Source organism: Eptatretus burgeri, chromosome 17, assembly GCF_056783735.1.
Source record: "Eptatretus burgeri isolate ZD-2024b chromosome 17, Ebu_testis_v1, whole genome shotgun sequence".
Lineage (NCBI taxonomy): Eukaryota > Metazoa > Chordata > Myxini > Myxiniformes > Myxinidae > Eptatretus > Eptatretus burgeri.
In genome coordinates this window covers 54,231,194-54,251,193 of record NC_140977.1, presented here as the reverse complement: position 1 = coordinate 54,251,193, position 20,000 = coordinate 54,231,194, and the positions used below count along the sequence as shown (strand labels likewise).

At 45.1% G+C, this 20,000-nt stretch overlaps 1 protein-coding gene across 19 annotated transcripts in view; it reads right to left on the bottom strand.

The window, feature by feature from the left end:
• Positions 1–20,000, bottom strand: part of MAPK8IP3 (mitogen-activated protein kinase 8 interacting protein 3) — a 59,630-nt gene that overhangs the window by 37,061 nt on the left and 2,569 nt on the right. For 7 of the 19 annotated variants that reach the window (XM_085863092.1, XM_085863093.1, XM_085863090.1 and 4 more), the window contains exons 3-19: positions 15,786–15,856; positions 15,587–15,681; positions 14,414–14,467; positions 13,486–13,663; positions 12,819–13,038; positions 12,577–12,682; positions 12,359–12,480; positions 4,484–4,495; positions 4,317–4,334; positions 4,080–4,137; positions 3,443–3,595; positions 3,218–3,272; positions 2,959–3,089; positions 2,780–2,839; positions 2,370–2,555; positions 2,172–2,222; positions 1–105 (exon numbers count right to left, since the gene is read on the bottom strand). The exon at positions 1–105 is cut by the window's left edge and continues 25 nt beyond it. In XM_085863092.1, the coding sequence (XP_085719218.1) occupies positions 1–105; positions 2,172–2,222; positions 2,370–2,555; positions 2,780–2,839; positions 2,959–3,089; positions 3,218–3,272; positions 3,443–3,595; positions 4,080–4,137; positions 4,317–4,334; positions 4,484–4,495; positions 12,359–12,480; positions 12,577–12,682; positions 12,819–13,038; positions 13,486–13,663; positions 14,414–14,467; positions 15,587–15,681; positions 15,786–15,856 (1,675 nt within the window). The remainder of the gene's footprint in view (positions 106–2,171; positions 2,223–2,369; positions 2,556–2,779; positions 2,840–2,958; positions 3,090–3,217; positions 3,273–3,442; positions 3,596–4,079; positions 4,138–4,316; positions 4,335–4,483; positions 4,496–12,358; positions 12,481–12,576; positions 12,683–12,818; positions 13,039–13,485; positions 13,664–14,413; positions 14,468–15,586; positions 15,682–15,785; positions 15,857–20,000) is intronic. The other 12 variants (XM_085863095.1, XM_085863096.1, XM_085863103.1 and 9 more) reach the window with 10 other exon arrangements.

The following is a 20,000-nucleotide window of genomic DNA, read 5'->3' as shown; positions in this document are numbered from 1 at the left end:
CAGCCAAAGGCCTGCAAGCGTCCGTCCTGTTGCTGGGCCTGCACACGGGCTTGTCGATGCTGCTCTCGGAGCTGCTCCCTTCGGACTAATGCTGCACCCTCGCTCCTGCGCACAACATGGGGGAGGAAGAGGAAGAAGAGTTTAAATACAGGGCGAAGAGGAGATGAGTGGGTTGAAGGAGAGAGGGAAAAAAAAACCATTGTGGACTTCTCCTCTCATAAGCAGCACATGGCTATGGGTAGCATCAATGTTAGAGAGTGCAGCTGTGCCACTAATGCAGTCACTTGTGGGTTAGAGCAGATATTTCTGTAATTTGGCCAGGTTGCCAGCGATGCGCCTCCTCTTCATCGAAAAACACTGTGGGATCGTTCACTTCCATCGGCCAACGTTAACAATAGGGAGGTCAGGCTTAACGTCCGCCAGCGAGACGACGCACATTGTGATGAAACGTCCTGCCTGTGAAGCATCAACCTGCAAGTCTGGTCATGAATCTAACTCACGCGAGGCAGCACAAAATGCACTCCATCCTGTCAGGACAACATTACGATCAGGAAAGAAAAATAATAATCGGACCGCTGGACCTGCAGCTTATCTGGGCCCTATCCTAATGTTGAAACTCAAATTTGGTGGCATTCTGACTGGTGGGGCTGGAGAAGAAGATTTTTGAAGGAATTTACTGAGTACGCCATTTCGACATACTTAAAGTCACGTGACCGGAACTAGGTTTGCAATCCCCGTTACCAGTCGGAAGCGGGACCTTGCTGCCAAATTTCAGCCGGATCAGCCCAGCGGTTTGGCCAGAGAAGTCGAAATAGGAGATGGACGGATGGAAAAAAAATATATCACTAATCTAATTCTGGTATTCTGCCCGAAGGCAGATTCAGTACTGCCAAAGCAGCCTCACGGCAAGGATTACACTGGGTGGGTTGCTGTTGCCTTCCCAGTGGTAGTCAGGGCAGGAATTTAGAATTTGTTCATGGTGCCGCCGATAGCTCGCCTACCTTTCGTGAACCACACTGTGGGATCTTTAACGTTCACCAACTAATGCTGGCAAATGGGACGCCCAGTTTAACGTCCGTCCACACACACTGATGCCCACCATGCAAGGATGGCAGTTTACAGCTGGGCTGAGATTCCAACCCAGACGAGAGAACTCAGAGACCAGTGTACATACCTCTTGGGCCGAGGATATATATATATATATATATATATATATATATATATATATATATATATATATATATATATATATATATATATATATATATATACATACATACACACACACACACACATATACACACAAGTCTGGAGACGGCGATGGTTCACGAGCAATGTACACGGTTCGCCTTTTCTATTTTTTGACCTTCGAGGGGACGCCACGGGCAAACTGGCGGGAATCGGGAAAAACGTAAATGATGAAAGTTGTAGTACCTGAAGATCACTACTTGCATACCAACTTTCATTCGAAACAGTTGAAAACCCGAGGAGCTCGATGCCCAATTTATTGATTTTTTTGAAATTTTCTAAGTTCGTGACATTGTGACCTTGACCTTGGGACGAAAATGAAAAATCGAGCTCCGTGGGGCTATGCAGGTGCCATTGAGCTAACAAAATACCGAAACCCCTGCCAGATTCAACAAACCCCCTCGGAGAAGATGTGACTTGAAACCGGCTACCCCCTAAAAACACGTTTTTTTGGGCGTGGCTTCGCCCATAATGGGCGCACCATGCCCATTCTCAGGAAAACACAACTAGATGATGATATAAACCTCCCACCCAAATTTTATTCAGATCGGATCAAAACCCACGGAGCTATGCTCGGGACAGAGAGACAGACACACACACACACCCATAACGAATATAGCGGTCACTTACTGACTCGTGAACCAATATGTGTGTTTGAAGAAGAGCAGCAAGGAAAGACAGGCAAACTTTTTAGATTGCAAGAAGGATTCAATGGTAAAACTAATGATGTGTGGCAAGTGCTTCCACAAGGAGAAGGTCATGGTTATTGTCAAGGAGTCAGTGATCAGATATGCTGAAAGAGATGGAGGAAAGCTCAAACAGAACATAGTAGTGAACGAAGAAGTAAACACCCAGACAGAGAAGCTCCCAGCATGGTTAAAGGGTTAAAGCCTCGCCAAACAGTTTTGAAATAAAAATAGCACCGATCATACTCTTTGTTTTGCACTGCACCATCATCTTCAGAAGTGTCTTTTCTACAAAAAGGAAGAAATACATTAAAAAAAACGTGTTCAAGTTTACACAACAAAAGAGTTTAATAAAATTCCGCCATCTTGTGGAAGGAACACGTTCATCGCCTTTCCCTCATTCGTCCTCCCACACCTATCTCACCATGTGCTTACGTTTCGTGCATGAAATCGAGTGTGCGTGCCCGATCACTGGGCAGCTGGGACAGCGTTGCACTGCGGCGTGTTCCGATGGTTTCAGCCGTAACCTCGCTGCCCGTCGGCGCACTGTACTTGATGCTCACCGTGTGATGAGGTTTCTTCGGCTGAGGAGCCGACGATGAGCTGAACAAGCGGCTGAAGCTGAGGAGGAAAGAGAAGTGGAATACAGTGGTCTTTAAGATCAATGTGGATGAAACCGAATGTGAAACTCAAATAAGAAACCTTGGTATGGTTATGTACAAAGTGCAAGGGATTGGGGGGCAGTGGAGGGGGGCAAAAGGAAAAAAAAAAAAAAAAAGACATCTCTTTGCAAATATTGAGGATCGACCCATTGTAGTCAAACCCTGAAGTCGCCACACACGTACAACTGCCAGATAGAAGACTTGTTCTTCTTTTCCACCAACGACGGGTGTTCTCGAGAAGCCCTGCAGTGCAGTCGGTACAATGAAAGCACTCGTCAAACCACTTCAATTCGTGCCTGATGGACGGTATCATTCACAAAAACAGACCACCAGTTAGAAAAGCTGAAGAGTGGACATTTCACCGAATCATCTCGGTCCAGCGCACAGCTTCCTGGAGTTCCATCAGGCGCTCCTTATACTGGTTCCTTTCCATGAGCACGCGGGCCATCTCAACACGTGTAAACCGCTTTCGCTGAGCCATCGGCACGTCGCCCTGCGGCAAAGCGGAGGTCAAGGTGCACGAGTGAGGAATGACCAACGAAAACAGTGTTTCAACGTAATTCTAAACGACATGGCAAGTAGAATAAACTGTGAGCATGCTCATCAGCTGTGTTGCCTTACATCTTCTGGTTCTTCTTTCAATTCCTTATTACAATGACCAGTGTCACTCTTGACCCTGAAATACACATCCATTCATGATGTTAAACCTACAGTCGCCTCAATGAAAACCCACATCGTGTACACTCAACTATTTATTTATTTATTTGAATCATCCAACCAGAATTTCTAACGCAATCAAGGGTTGGAATCACAACCAAATCCACCATTAACCAAATATGTCCCGACCTCCTCAGTTCCTCTTCCAATTCATGAAGCCGCGTCTCCAGCCGGGTCTTCATCTGCCTCGTCTGCTCAAACTCCCCTCGCAGCACCTCCTGCTCGCTGGACATCTCGTCAAGACGTGCGATCAGGTCATTCTTCACCACGTTCAGGGCATTCCTGAAAAATAACAAAACGCATCTCATCCGGCTCATGACCCGGCATAAGCGACGTCCTAATCACCATAAGAGCCACCAAATTGGCTTTCATCCCTAAATAACCAAGGCGATGAAGAATGTAGGACCACGAATGATACATATCTACCCGAAAGTTGCATTGTTATGGAGTTCTTTCCATGACAATCGTAAAAAGCCAAGCTATGCCGCACACATACAGGTCGATGTACCTTACGATGCAGCGATCATATTGGTGATAAGTTTACAAGCAAACTGGACGTCACTAAAAACAGGAATCCAGGCCTTTGATGCTGTGGTTTTCACTACTGCGGTAGAGTGTGGGACCGACCATTGGTATAGTGTACTCCAACCCAACCCCTGAGCACTTGGAACAACGTGCGGGTGGAAACATCACAAGTTGTTATCCTGCATTGTTATTTTCTCCAACCAGCACATGGAATCCAAGCCATCAGTGCAAATGTTCTCACTTTGTCTCCAGCAACTGAGTGTTCTCCAGGATGAGATTCTCCACTTCACGACCCATACCTGGAAGAACAAAACCAAAACACCTGTGCCGTTTGAATTACCATTAGGAGATCGTGCAGACAGAAAAGTTTGGCATCATGCTTTGTAAAGCTAAAAAAAGTCCCTCCTCGCCACCACTCCCCACCCCCCAGCACCCCCACATTCTCCTGCACAAAGCGCAACAAAGATTCTGGACTTACCATAGAAATTATCCGGGGCTAACATCCACAAACGCAGCACAAGCAAAAAGGATGGGACAAAGACAAAGCATTAGCACTGGAGGCCACAGGAAATGCAAGCCGCAACATTGTGTACAACAAACAACAATCATGCCGAGCAGACAATACAAAACGTGCTTTTTACACACCTGAAAACTCTCCTTTGTTGGGTGGATGAAAGCACAGGGAAGAAAAGAGGAAAGTGTCGTCAAAGCAATAATGTTTCCATTGTTAGCAACTTTGAATCACAGCAAGAACAGGAAGTTCAATCAAGACAAAGTAATACATCATCCCTGTCTCTTCGCTCCTCACCATAAACCTTGTCGACCGCCAGCCCACCCTCTGCCACAGTCACCTTTATTGGTCTGAGCAGAACAAATGAACAGAACAGTCTGGCAAACCCTCCTATCTACTTTCTTAACAATCGTCTTCAAGAAGTTGTCACTCAAACGTTTGGGCCTCACGATCAGCCATGATCTTTCTTGGGCAAACCACACTTCAAAATTGGCCTCCAAAAGCCAGTTGCCATTTTGACATCCTCCATTGTACAAGGTCCTTCCTTGGCACACCTGGACTCCTATCTAGCTACAAGGCCTTCGTCCGCAGCTTGATGAAGTACTGCTCTCCTCTCTGGGCTCGCTCCCCTGCCGAACACCTTGCTCAGCTTGACTCCATGGAAACCAAGGTATCCAAGATCAATGGAGTCTCCCGCAATGAAGCCGAGTCGATGGGCCGATCACTTTCACATCGCAGACAGCTCAGTTGTCTGTGTTCTACCATCTACTTTGTGGTCTTGTACCCTCTGCACTTCCTGTGCTCGGTCCCTCCACCCCCCAGGGTCTGCAGAGCGCACACAGTCTACTAGGACCTCCTTCTGATGAAACTACCAAATCCAGAATCACTGCTTAACTCAACTAATTCCTCTTCACACAACGTTCCTCTTTTTTTTTCCCCACGTGAAGACCAAACTTCCACATTGTCTTCAACCTCATTTTTCCCTCCAGGTCTTCAAGACAGCTGTTCACCAACTACCATCTCAGATAGTCCCCAACCCAAAATCATGATCTTTTCTACCCCGTCAACCCCCTCCCCACCAAGCCCGCCTCTTTCCAAGTTTCCAGTTTTTCCTTCCTGAGAGTTTTTGGCTGTATCCACAGCGCCTATAGAAAGTGTACACCCCCTTTCAAAATTTTCACCTTTTGTTGCTTTCTAGCCTGGAATCAAGTTACATTAAATCAGACTTTTTCCACCTTTATTTACACATCATAACCCACAACTTCCAAGTGAAAAACAAATTCTACAAATTTCAAAAAATCAATTAAAAATACAAAGCCCGAATATCTTGATTGGATAAGTGTCCACCACCCCTGAATTCATACTTGCTGTGGAAGCACCTTTGACAGTAATTGCAGCTGTGAGTCTGTTGGGATCAGTCTCTCCCAACGTTGCACACCTTGATTGGGCAATATTTGCCCATTCTTCTGTACAAAACTGTTCATGGTCAGTGAAGTTGTATGGAGAGTGTTGATGGACAGCAATCTTCAAGTCATGTCACAGATTTTCAATTGGATACAGATCAGTGCTCTGACTGGGCCACTCAAGGACATTTATCTTTTTGTACCTTATCCACTCCAGTGTTGCTTTGGCTGTGTCCTTCGGGCCATTGTCATGCTGAAAGGTGAACTTCCGTCCCAATTTCAGCTTTCTTGCAGAGGGCAGCCGGTTTTCCTTGAGGATTTTTCTGTATTTTGCTCCATCAATTTTCCCTTCTATCCTGACAAGTGCCCCAGTCCCTGCTGATGAGAAACATGCCCATAACATGATGCTGCTACCACCATGCTTCACAGTAGGGATGGTGTTCTTTGGGTGATGTGCTGTGTTGGGTTTGTGCCAAATGTAACGTTTTGCATCAAGGCCAAAAAGTTCCATCTTGGTTTCGTCAGACCACAAAACTTGTATAAGGCCTGTAGCTCTTTCAAAAATGATTATTGGCCTCTTGGTGGCCTCTCTGATCAGTCTCCTCCTTGCTTGGTCATCCAGTTTAGAGAGACTGCCTGATTTCGGAAGAGTCTTGGCGTCATCGTATGCCTTCCACTTCTTAATGATTGTCTTGACTGTGCTCCAAAGGTATATTGAAGGCCTTTTTGAAATATTTTTATACCCATCCACTGATCTGTGACTTTCCACAACTTTACCCCCAGAGGTCTTTTGAAAGCTCCTTGGTACTCATGGTTGAGTCTTTGCTGTAAAATGCACTACCCAGCAGAGGAAACCTACAGTAACAGCTGATTTTATTCTGAAACAATCAGAATCGGTTCAATTTAACACAGGTGGAGGCCAATTAACTTGGTGTGTGATTTTGAAGGCGATTGGTTATACCTGAGCTAATTTACCGTTGCTGTTATCAGGACACTTAACCAACCAAGATATTCTAGTTTTGTATCATTAATTAATTTTCTGAAATTTAAAGAATTTGTTTTTCATTTGGAAGTTGTGGGTTACGATGTGTAAATAAAGGCTGAAAAAAAAATCTCATTTAATGCAACTTAATTCCAGGCTACTCTCATGGCCAAATATATGTGCACCCTTGCACTTCTTTCAAGTAATGCACCATTTCTTCCAGAAAATTGTGAAATTAAAAAAATATATATTTTGGTTCCCACGGATGTATTTCTTTGGTTTGCAGTGGAACAAAACAAAAAAAAAGCTGAAGAAAATAACTCAATGTTAGTTTATTCCACACAGAAATCCTAAAATGGCCCGGGCGATATTATTGGCACCTTTTAGAAGTTGATGGAATTAATTTGATTCCAAGCAGGTGATTCTCCTTTTCTTTGGAATTTTACTCACCTGTTAATGTAGCAGCATAGCAAACCTGTTGTGCATTTTGTGATACAAGCACCAAATTTGGCACAAATGTACATTAATATGTTGTGAACATTTTCAGATATTGGGCCACTTGAAATCTACATTTGCTATTATCTCTGGACGTAATGCAGCTATTGACTTGATTCTGGTATTTAAATGCATGTTTTTGGGGGGCAAGGAATCCAATGGTACCATTTTCAACTTAATATTATCTATCACAGTCTGTTATATAATTTTATTTGGAAATTATCTAGGCAAATATTGGATTCAACACAATACTTTGAAAAGAATGTCTTAGTTCTGTAAATGTCTTAGGTATAATACTGACATGCTACATGGTCTAGTATTTGAGGCTAGGTGTACTGGTATCTGAGGCTAGGTATATACCGGTACTGAAGATACGTGTACATAAACAGTGTCATGTTAACAAGTTCAGCATTGCCAAAAGTACATGTATGTTGTTGACTCATCGTCATGTGCAGTCCCCTTCACACACACAGAGGGCTGTGCACTGAAGGGCAGCCTTTTTGCACTTGCAGCGCCTCACACACCCTTTCTTGCACTTGCAAGAAACCAGCTCAATGCAGCTGTGAGCTGCCTCAGTTAGCCTGCTCCAGTTAGGTGTGTACTGTCCTTCTCCAGTCCTTGACCAACCCCAGTTGGTTGGTGGAGGGAGCTCTGGTGCTGGCAGCAGTATCTGACCCCACACATGTCCACCTTGATACACTGCCCTCTTGACATGTTCCTCCAGAGCTGCCTTCGTTGGAGGGATGAGCTGCACATTGTTCTTCCTTGCGAAGAGTTTCCTCCTGGCCTTGTCAATGTCTGTGCATTTGCTGGTTCAATCATACAACAGGATCACGAACCTCTCGATGATGCGCATTGCATCGTCTGGTATGTCACGAGGTGCAGAGGACAGCAGCAGCAGCGCCTCAGTGAGTTCTGGCAGAACCGTCCAGACTGCCCACGCAGTCTTCTTGCCATGTCTATGAAAACTAGACACAGTGTCGCCTCCAGTTAGAGCGTGGAACATTGGCAGTGCACGAGCCTTCTCTCGTCCCAATCCAGCTGCTATTTCGTGTGCTGCTTGGTATCGGAAACTCTGGCCTGTTCCGAATGCCAGCCACAGTTTGTCTTCTGGTTGCAACTCCTGTGCCAGGGACACTGCCAGCACCACAACATCGGTGTCTACAGTCCGGATGAGTATTGCATGGTGTCCATGCTGGACTGCGTGAGATGCATGCAGCAACATCTGACTGTCAGCTTCTTCATGGTTACATGGGGCGAGTGAGGTCAGATCTGGCAGTAGTGGCTTGCCGAGCGCTGCCTCTCCATCAGTAATGACGAGTTGCTTGTCCTCCTGGTCAAACCAATCCATGAGAGCTGCTGAGAGGAACCTGAACAGCTCGATCTTGTTGCTGTCCACTCGTAGGAAGTTCTGCCAGATTCCCGGTATGGCTGCGGCAGCCACCACACGACTCCGCACACCTTGTCCCCGCTTTGCACGTGTACTACCTTTCAGTGAATCAGCAAGGTAAGTATCCCAGACCAGATCCAGGCGTGACACTGTTTGCAGCTTCGTGGACATATATGGGATGAAGATCTGTTGTGCATACTCTTCAAAGGTCTTTGATGCAGCCGGCTTCAGCATCTGGACGATGGCTGCTCCATCAAGCACAATACAGGTCGTGACAGGAGTCTCTGTCTTTGCGTCGGAGACTTCTTCCAAGCATGTGAGGAGATCACTCTTGGTACCAGTGCAGAGGCTTCCATCATCAGACAATGCAGGAGGACATGCCTGATTCTCATGACAAAAGAACTCCTCAAGGTTTCCATCCCTCGTCTGGCAGCCAACGTACAGGCGTGCGAAGAGTTCACGGTCATTCTTGATGGAGGCGAGCTGTTGCTGACCTATGCTCTGGCTTCTTGGAGTGGAAGTGCTGAACACTTTCAGCTTGTTACGAGGAATGGGTGCGTCCACTGCCTTTGTTCTGTCCAACAGACACACTCTGGTGAAAGCCTCGAACTGCTCTTGGCCAATCCTCTTGGCATTCATCACGATCTCCACAGCAGCAGGATCTGTGATCTCCTTTGGGTCCAGTTTGACTCCATCCTGACTCTCCTCCTCGAATGGGTTGCCCATCTCCTCTATGACACCGACGAGAGAGCGAACATCTTTCACAAATGAGGCCTGTACACTTGGCGTCTGATCATGATGACGTGTGTCTGCTGTTTGCCGTCTCCAGTGTTGGTTCCCATCCTGGAATTCTTCGATCACCCTGGCAACTTCTAGTCCCGCAACCATCCAGCGACGTAGGGCACTAGGGTTGTCAGTGAGCCCAACTGCTCCACCGTCTCCTTTGATGCAGGCATTATTCTGCTCATGTGCCTGGTCAATCGGGATTGAAGAGAACACCCTCTGTGTTTTCTGAACGGTGAAGTGGCTTTCCCTGAATTTCCTGGCTACATCTGGGTGTTTGATGGTGAGTTCGGCCATGTCCTTCAGGTGCACTGGTATCCACCTAGCATAGTGGGTGTGATCCAGTGCATGGAACCAGGGGACCAGCTCTGTCAGAGCATCGAGGTACTTCATTAACGATCCCTGCCTGAGAGAACGCACATACACTAGAACCAACAGTTCTAGTTCCAGCACGGTTGCCCAGTAGTGAAACTGGGGGATGTCTTCTCCTCTCTGGCAACACCAGTCTTCAAACTCCAGAAGGTCCTCTACATCCCTGGTTTCTCCCAGACAGTAGTGGTTGTAGGCACGGTGTTGCAGGATGTACAGTGCTGCTGCAGTCACTTGATGTGCTCTTCTTGTGCGCAAGACATGGGATGCTCGCAGGAATGAGTCTGCTGTCCCTGCTGTCGCAATCTCGGCTTGCACAAGTGCTTGCACCCAACCACTTCCTTTCAGCCAGTCCCCCAGTGTCCTCAGTGCCGCCATCTCTATGTGGAGGCCACCAAACATCACCACTATCTGGTCTTCACCATAGCTCTCTGGCCACTTCCACTGTATCTGCTTGGTCAAAGCAAACAGTGGCTGATCAACGGTGACCACTGGTGTCTGTCCAGGATTCAGGTGTTCCACAGCATTCTTCACGACGTCCATTGAGTGCCGGATCATGGCCACTGTGTGGGATCATGTGTGAGTGCCGGATCACTGTGCGAGTGCCGGATCATGGCCACTACCATTGGATTCCTTGCCCCCAATAACATACATTTAGATACCAGAATCAAGTCAATAGCTGCATTACGTCCAGAGATAATAGCAAATGTAGATTTAAAGTGGCGGCCATTTTGAAATCCAATATGGCGGACATAAAGAGAGAATTTCAAGTGGCCCAACATCTGAAAATGTTCGCAACATATTAATGTACATTTGTGCCAAATTTGGTGCTTGTATCGCAAAATGCACAATTCTTTTGAATATTTGGGCTAAGCCGCCCCACTATGTAGCGAGTTGCAGGTGCCTGCAATATAAAAATCACTCATTCAACCAGTATGAATGGTGAAAAGAAGTCTTTCTCCTGTTTTGTGTCACTGTGTGCTGATCAAACCTAATCTTTTCTCCAATGAGCATGGAGAAAAGAAAGAAAACCAGTTGTCTCAGGAGGTCAGACACAAGATTGTAGCCAAGCATGGACAATCTCGAGGCTACAGGTCCATCTCCAGAGACCTTGATGTTCCTGTGTCCACCATAAACAATGTGATCAGGAAGTTTAAGGCCCATGGGACTGTAACCAACCTCCCTGGACGTGACCGCAAGAGAAAACTTGATCGAAGATCGCAGCGAAGGATTGTTTGAATGGTGGAGAAAGCACCTCGATGAACTGCCAAACAGATTTAAGCTAACCTTCAGACACAACGTACGACAGTTTCAACTCGTACCATCCCTTACCAACTCAATGAAAGGGGGTTCTATGGTAGGAGACTCAGGAGGACCCCACTGCTGAGAGAGAGACGGAAGAAAGCCCGACTGGAGTTTGCCAAAACACACCTGAGCAAGCCAAAATCCTTCTGGGAGAATGTCCTGTGGACAGATGAGACCAAATTAGAGCTTTTTGGTAAAGGACATCATCTCTGTTTACATAAAAAAAAAAATGAAGCCTTCAAAGAAAGGATCACCTTCCATACAGTCAAACATGGAGGAGGTTCAGTGATGTTTTGGGGTTGCTGTACTGCCTCTGGCACTGGGTGCCTTGAGTGTGTGCACGGCATCATGAAATCAGGAGATTACCAAGGAGGCATTTTGGAGCGCAATGTTCAACCCAGTGTCAGAAAGCTGGGTCTCCGTCGAAGGTCATGGGTCGTACAGCAGGGCAATGACCCCAAACACACTTCAAAAAGCACCCAGGAATGGTTCAAGACAAAACGCTGGACTGTTCTGAAGTGTCCAGCAATGAGTCCAGATCTAAATCCCATTGAACACCTGTGGGGAGATCTGAAAACAGAGGTTGGGAGAAGACATCCTTCAAATCTGGGAGAACTGGAGCAGTTTGCACAAGAAGAGTGGATAACACTACCAGTAGAGAGGTGTAGGAAACTCATTCACGGCTCCAGGAAGCGCTTGACTGCAGTTATTTTGTGCAAAGGTTGTGATACCAAATATTTAAGTCGAGGGTGTTAATAATTTTGTCAATGGCATTTATTTTTATTTTCTTATTTAAAAGGATATATTAAGATCTGAATCAAAAACAAACGTTCTGTAACATTAACAGTGAAATAAAGAATTGTGGAGACAAAATACTTTTGTTAATTTCAACTTATTTTTCAAGAAAATTGTGAGTTATTTGAAAAAAAGTGCACAAGGGTGACAATATGTTTTGCCACGACTGCATAAGGCAACAAAAGGTAAAAACAAATTTGAAGGAGGGTGTAGACTTTCGACAAGGCATTGTATCTTGTCCATGTATCCTCCCCTAGCCCCCATTCTTCCACATATCCCTGATTTCTCTTTTTGTCCCTCCAACCATGCTGTTGTGTGTTTCTCATCTTCTTCTGTTCCTTTTGTTCTGTTATGTCCTCATTGGTTCTATGTTGTAGCTCCTCCATGAGCCGAGACTTTGTATTCAAAAAAAGGTAGCTACAATTATGACTACAACAGATCACTTCCAATTTTTCCCCACAAAACGTAGTAAAAGAGAAGGCCTCACCTAACAAATCTGCTCCCTCATCAACGTCCCCGATGGCTTCAGAGCCAGCTGTCGAGAGCTCCTTGTAGAGCGAGTCTGTATTGATTCCAAACGCCTTGTTGACGATGCCCTGCGTCGGTGTGCTGTCGCCAGGACAGAGCAAGGGAGGTGTTGAAATGATGACAGTAAAGAGGGACACAGTCGCAACCAAAATGGACGGGACAACACCGCAAGCTCACCTGTTGTTATCGTAATTCTCCATTTTGTTCTCAGTGCTGAGATCCAGTTCTGGTGTCGCATCAATGATGTCCTGTATTTCTGACCACTCGTCACTGCTATCCATTCCTGGAAATAAACCCCGATTTCCCCAGATATCAACCCCAATGACCACAAAGTACAATCAGAAATCCTCTCAATGAAGTCCACCTTTGTACTCATCTACGAGCTCGGGCCGAGTGAGTTTTGGAAACAACGTTCTCACCACTAGACACATTGCAGGCACCATTGGCCATGTCCAACATGGTGTCGTGGTCTTCACCATTTTCCACCGAAATTGCCACACCATTTTCCAATCTCTGTGCTCCACCGGTAACAGGCGAGAGTATGTCGGACGGGAAGGATGACGATGGTGTGAGCGACTTCACATCGCCCATGCTTGGAGTGGTCAGGAAGGATGACTGGCTCGATTGGGAAAGCTCATCCTTTGGGAAGGCGGGAATTGAAGGTTTCAAAGTAAAAATAAAAAAAACACAACAAAGGGGGGACGAGAACGTTAGGGACCATCATGCCCGTGCTGTATCTGCATTTCACTTATTTCATTTATTGGCAGGGTAAATGTGGTCAAGGAAGCACCCAAATGCCTATTGTTGTGAAATATACGCTATAATCCACTTTCTTGCAGACTGATGAGCCCAGAAATTTGTTGACGCGGACTACACAATGAAGCACAACAGCATTTCATAGCCAAGTCAGACTTTGACAAAGGATTAATCCCATAAGCAAGAGCCAGTTCACATGCAAGCATTCTAACTTTCACACATCAGTTTGCTTTCACCATTGGTTAGAACCGATTCCTTTTCCTTTTGTCCAAAAGAAACCACAGATAGAGAAACTCAATTCACAAGCCAGTTGACCACCCAGTCACAAACCTTGATGCAGTTCCCAGCATGACCATTTACCACCGGATTGGGTACAACCGACTGAGACCATGTTTCGCTTCCAGGAGTCTCAGCTTCCACATTGCAGTCTGTGATACAGCCGCCAGATCCCGTTTTCCCAACGTCGGCTCCAAAAGGGAAAAGGCCCAAAGAGGTAGGTCTCTCCTTACTGTGAGGTCGACAAAAACAGGCATCGAGGATCAATCGATGCACGTTGGTGGAAACGTAAAAAGAAAACGCCTCTAATAAATAAATATTTCAGGAAATAAAATCGGATTTCAGTTTGATCAAACAAACAAAAAAAAAAACCTCAGTTCTGACAACCCCAATTTCAGGTCCAAAACCAAAGGGTGTACAGAAAACGGTGGACAAGCAGCAGCCCACAATCTCAAGGCCTGCCAAAGCCGTGGTGAAAAAAAAAACGATCGCAGAGACGGAATAGGGACAGTGAAAGGACATGACGCACCAGACGCTGGCAAGGAGACACGAACAGATCGGCCACTGCTCACAAATGGAATCAAAGCAGGATATCATTTTCAAAAGCAACAGTGTTAAGGCAACGTAGATTTTATCTCCACTCGGTTAGGTCTTGTATCTCAGATCAAAGCGTGGGCTTGCAATGCGGTTGAGGTAGATTGCTGTTAAAAATAAATTTAAAAAAACAAACACAAATCCAGATGCCACAATTTCGTGACTTTTTGAACAGAGACTCTGCCCATAATGACCTTTAAACGAAACATTCCAGAAGGTGATTAGAGCCCGGATAAAAACCCATTTCCGAACGTTCAAAGAGCTGAAGGACAACATTAGGGATGCGTTGTGGACATCTGGACAACAACTGCAACATCAAAATCGCCATGAGGCGGAGCCATGCACGTGGGACGTCAATTCTTCAGCAAACGAAGCACACAAAACCCACCGCGCCTCCCTGCCGTCTGATCGGCCGTCTTGACTCGCCTGCCCAATGTCCTCCCTTCTCGTACGTCGAAAAACAGGTCACATGACAAGTTAAACGACAAGCGGAGTTTCTCCATCAATTTTTCTTTTCTTGCTCATTTTTTCCATGAAACAGGAGACATCAAAGCAAAACTTCACAGAAAAACGTGCAAACATAAATAAATCTCCCGATTCCCGGAATTATAACAGCTTTCGCCTCGGATGGTGAGAGCCGGGTTTTGAATCAAAACTACGGTACCTCCTATTCGTCAAGTTATGTTGAACGGTACATTAATGGTGGATCAAGGTAGATAGCTTTTTACCGCCACCATCGAAGGTGGATGGAGATTATGTTTTCACCCCTGTTTGTCTATCTGTAAGCAAGATACCTTAAAAAAAAAAAAAGTTATGGCCGGATTCAGACGAAACTTGGTGGACAGAGGTTGGGTGTGTGACTCTGACACGTCGATTCGATTTCGGTTCAAGTCCAGATACAGATCCGGTCTATCAGTGGGATATAAAACGTAAATTGTTCAGCCTGGTGGAGGTATGTGCTCCAGAGTGTCATTATCATTACCTCTGCCACCGAAGGTGGATGGAGGTTATGTTTTCACCCCCGTCTGTCCGTTTGTTTGTCTGTGAGCAGGATAGATCAAAAAAAGTTGCGGATTCGGACGAAATTTGGTGGACATTTGGGTGTGTGAGGACGACGAGTCGATTTGATTTTGGTAAAGATCCAGATCTGGATACGAGAATTTTTAAAGCGATTCTTCATCATTGAGCGATGGGGCCAAAAACGATACACAGCATGATATTTCAAAAGTTGTGCACGAGTTATGATAAAACTAGGTGGATGAGTTGGTTAGGTGACGAGAACAAGTCGATTCGATTTTGGTTCAGGTCCAGATCCGGATCTGGCCTATCACTGGGATACAAAACGTAAACTGTTCAGCATGGCAGAGGTACGCGCTCTTCCGAGTGCTGCTCGAGTTAAACATGCAATCTTTCAGACAAATTGGTAACCACGCAACCCACCAATCTTAAACATTGCCATCAAACCTAATCGGCAAAATGCAAGGCAGGACTACATGCATGTGTGCATTGTGGAGGTGTACTGATAGGGTCGGTAGTATGATGGACAGTGAGACATGCGCACCGCTTGCGAGAAGTGGGGGTGCTTTCCATAGGCCCCGTCCCGTTGTGTTGCTGCATTTTGCTCCTCTCCATGTACTCCATGTACGACTGAATCATCTGAAATGTACGGCGATGAACCTCAGGCCAGCCGCACGGAGCAGCCCCAACAATCCGAATCCCAAAGAGTCAAGATTCCAAGCGACAAAAGTGATTCCCCTCACCTCCGTATGCCTTTGATGAAGCAAATTGTACTCGCGTTTCATGTCTGCCTCCCTCTCCTCCAAACGCATGACTGTAAATCAAATGTCAAGTGAAAACAATCGTCGTTTGATCGTTGCATGCGTATGTATGTGTTTAACCCCGTTTAATATCATCATAGACCCTTCTCGACCAAAGACCTTGAACAAGATGTAAAACAAGTAGCGCTACATTCAAAGTACACCGCCCTCATGCCAAATAAATAACAAATCCTCCAGCACGCGACGTTGTCCGGCGATGCCGCCTTGCAGCACATGGAGTTGGAATTGGGAGGGAGTGGTGTACAATAATTGATTAACTGATTCATTGCATAATAAAAAAACAAATTAATAATTATCGTAAAATAATTCATTTCTCAATCAATTGCCGAACAGCATACCCAAAACCACCACCGTTTCATCGGAATCTGTAACTTTTTGGAAATTAAGTAATTAATCAAAAAAATGAATAATTAATTGATTAATCAATCAATCAAAAATACCCTTTATAGCCAAATCACTTGGTCACCGTCACGTCCAAGTATCAGCTTCCGAGCTCAAAATATGCCCGAGATGTTGCCATGATGAGAAATAAAATAAAGTAATTAATAAATCGATAATAATTAAGTAATTAATCAATTGATTGATTAATCAAGAAATAAAAATATACCATTTTTTCAAAAGCACATCCCTCACCAACCAATGTCCCCAAATTTTAGCTTCCCAGCTCAAAGGATGGCCGAGATATCACCTGGACAAACAAACAAACAAGAAAGCAAGAAAACAAACAGAGTCAAAACTGAGTACTCCCTTTGGGCACCCGGCGATGGCGTCATGCATCGCCTGGATACGGAATTGGGAAGGAGCGGTGTACAACAAGAAAGTTTTGGATAATTTCTGAAGCTTAAAATGTTCAGAACTGCAATGGACCCTTCTTAAGGAACCTCCAACTGGTTTTATCTTCCACAAATGTTGTCGGTGTCAGAAGAGACGCCATGCTAACGTACACGTATGACTGATGCCTACGCATTCGATGGTGGAGCGGAGGGTTGAGGTTTCTTACCGAGTTCCACCCACCATCAGACAACGCCTGCGAACAGTTTGAAGATGGATAGCTCGTCGAAAATGTCCGAGAAATTCTCGCTAAGTCGTTTGTAAACGTTCCGACCTATTACGCCAAAGGGTTCCAGCTGAACGGATGGAAACTTGACGATGTGAGTGGGAAGCGCCGTCAACGCACAATGTTCGTACCTGAGCATTGTGAGACGATGGCACATTACCATCACCAGAGTCGAGACCGATGGCACAGGGCTCCTTGACCACCCTTACACGCCGCTGGATCGGTCCAGCTCAACTTCAAATCCCCTTGGTATTAGCTTTGGGAATCGGATAAAGGTCTCAGTAGTCTGCTCAGGATACTTGCCATCTACTTTGCAGAACCACCACCCCCTAACCCCTTCCCAAGAGCCTTCACATCATCGTGATTATCAATCACTCTCCACTGTTATATTAGAAGGGATGTTTTATCCCATAATTATTTATTTTCACACTGGTACAGGATCGTGTGCACAGCAGACAGGATGTTCTAGAGGTACACACACTCACCTCTGAGCTGCCGAGTCTGGGTTCGAATCCCAACACAGCAATAAACTGTCATCATGGTGTTTCACAGGCAGGGTGATTAATCGATGTTTGTGCCGTCCCTCAGATGGACATTAAACTGGGTGTCCCATCTGCCAGCATTCATTGGTGGATGTTAAAGATCCCATGGTGTCCTTCGTGAAGAGTAGGCGAGCTATCTTCGGTACCATGAACAAATTACAAATTCCTACCCTACCAGCAGTGGCCCAGCCACCCCCTCAGTCAAAGGTGCGACCGCACAGCCTTGTGCTGCATACGAACGGAGAATCATGTGCACGTATTTGATTGGTAGAGTCAGAGCGTGTCTGATGTCAGAATCATTCATTTATTGTGTACAATAAACCTGTATGCTGTACTTTTTATACGATGCCTATGTCAAAATGTTTGGCCACCTTCACAATGACTACAATAGGTGTGGGGACAGGTGCACGAAGGTCAACATTAAAAGTGAGTGTGGGAGGACCAAGGCCTAAACTATAAGGAACCAGTTTGGCCCATGAGGTCACAATGTGGTCATAGGCCTATAAGGAACCAGTTTGGCTAAAAGAGCTCCAATGGCTCAAACAGATTTCTCGGAAGTATTTATGGAGTTAAGAGTCTTGTCTACGGTCTCATGAGTCTCCCTCCAGGCCTCTGTTTCCTCATACTTTCCTCACAATATTTAAACATTACGTCAACAATTTTATGCTTTTTTAGATTGGCACCATATGATGTGTCTGCATCATTAACTGTGATAGAAGGGTTGATTCAGTTGAGAAAAAGGAGGGAGAGAGAGGTGCTGAGTGAGGTCGGGGGAGATAATGCATGGGGAAAGAAGAGGGTGTGATCAACATCCCCACCAGTTTTGTCTGAAGCGAGGAGGTGTACCCCAGATCAAGCGTGTTACAGTTATAAACTCGAGAGTTCACATAACTGATACGCAGGTAACCATGTGCGGTAAGAAAAAAAAATCTGTACGTTAAAGATGCTCCGACAGCTCAAAAGCGTACTAACACAACAGAGGCTTCTGATGGAAGGTTTTCTCAGCGAGTCTAGCCTCGACGTAAGATTCTTCCGTGATAATCCTGATTATTACCTCCGCCACCGAAGGTGAAGGTTATGTTGTCACCCCTCTGTGTCTGTCTGTTTGTTTGTTTGTCTTTGTCCGTTTGTGTACAGGATATCTCAAAAAGTTTTGGACGGATTCGGACGAAACTTGGTGGACATGTTGGGCGTGTGACAAGAAAGAATTGATTCAATTTTGGTGAAGATCCAAATCCGGATCTGGATACGAGCATTATTTATTTTTTTAAGCGATTCTTCACCATTGAGAGATCGAGCCAAAAACGATGTAGTCCTGTACAGTATATAATTAAATAAATATTCTAAAGGTTGTATAAAAAAAGCAAACTTGGGAAGTTTACCGCCGTTGATGCAGCGTCTTTTACACCACCTTATCGAATGCGTTAACATTAGTTATTCGTGCCTGTTGTTTGTGTCCTTAAACACAGTAAGTTTCCTGTTTGCAATGATTTCCAATTACATTTCACTGCCAGACAGGGTTAGGGTTCGAGTAAAATAATTATCTCACTTCTCTCTGTGAATGTGCATTCGGGACGAATTCAGAGCCAAAGTACTGTTAAACTACAGGTTCATTTTCGAATTCTTGATCCGATTAGTGTTCAAAATACATCATTCAATTTAAATAAAGTTGTTCTTCGATCAGAAACTGATGTTTGTGGACACATTGATGAACATCCTTAAAGGTCCCCTGACGTGCAAAAGTACTGAAATTTCATTTTTTTCGTCCTCGAGGAGTTTTTCATCGTGATTTCAGATCTGACAATGTTTTTTTTCACAATACTCATTCCGTAAAATGTAAAATTAAGAGAGAGAGAGAGAGAGAGACAGTCAACTTCAGGATTACAAAGGCTGCACGTAAATTACTCGGGTTGGTGGTCTACGTGATTCTATTGGCTTGCTGTGTGTTTCCACATTTGATTGGTCGACTCAATCGCTTCGTTCATTTCTGCTTTAAAATAAATCGAACATTTGGTTTTGAATAATGGATGACATGGACTTTCACTTGTCTGGTAGTGACAGTGAGTGTCAGAGAAATGAAGGATTTTGGTCTGAATCACATGGAGAATTGTCAGATAACGTAGTTCAGGCAGCTGGAAATGAAATACGGTCTTAGCAGTTCGAGCCTGAAGCAGGACAAGCAGAGGAAAATGGCGATGAAATTCCCAGAGTTCATGATGATCGGGAGGACATCGAAGGAAGACTTGGCAATAACAACTGGTTAGACTAAATCCTATTCGTAATTCAATAATGTAAATTCGACTTGCATACTGCTCGATATCAGAATATTTTAGTGAGGTGACGTGAATAGCGCAGCGGACAGGTTGCTCTGCGGCGAATTAATCACAAACAAGGCCGGCGCATGTCATCGGCCGTATCTCTCCGCGCATAAAACGAAGCAATCTCACTGTCTGGATACGATGAAAACTTGTGTGCAGAACACACCTTGTGATACAATTGTCTAGAGTAGTCCGATAAATCTGACGTTCTGTTGCATTT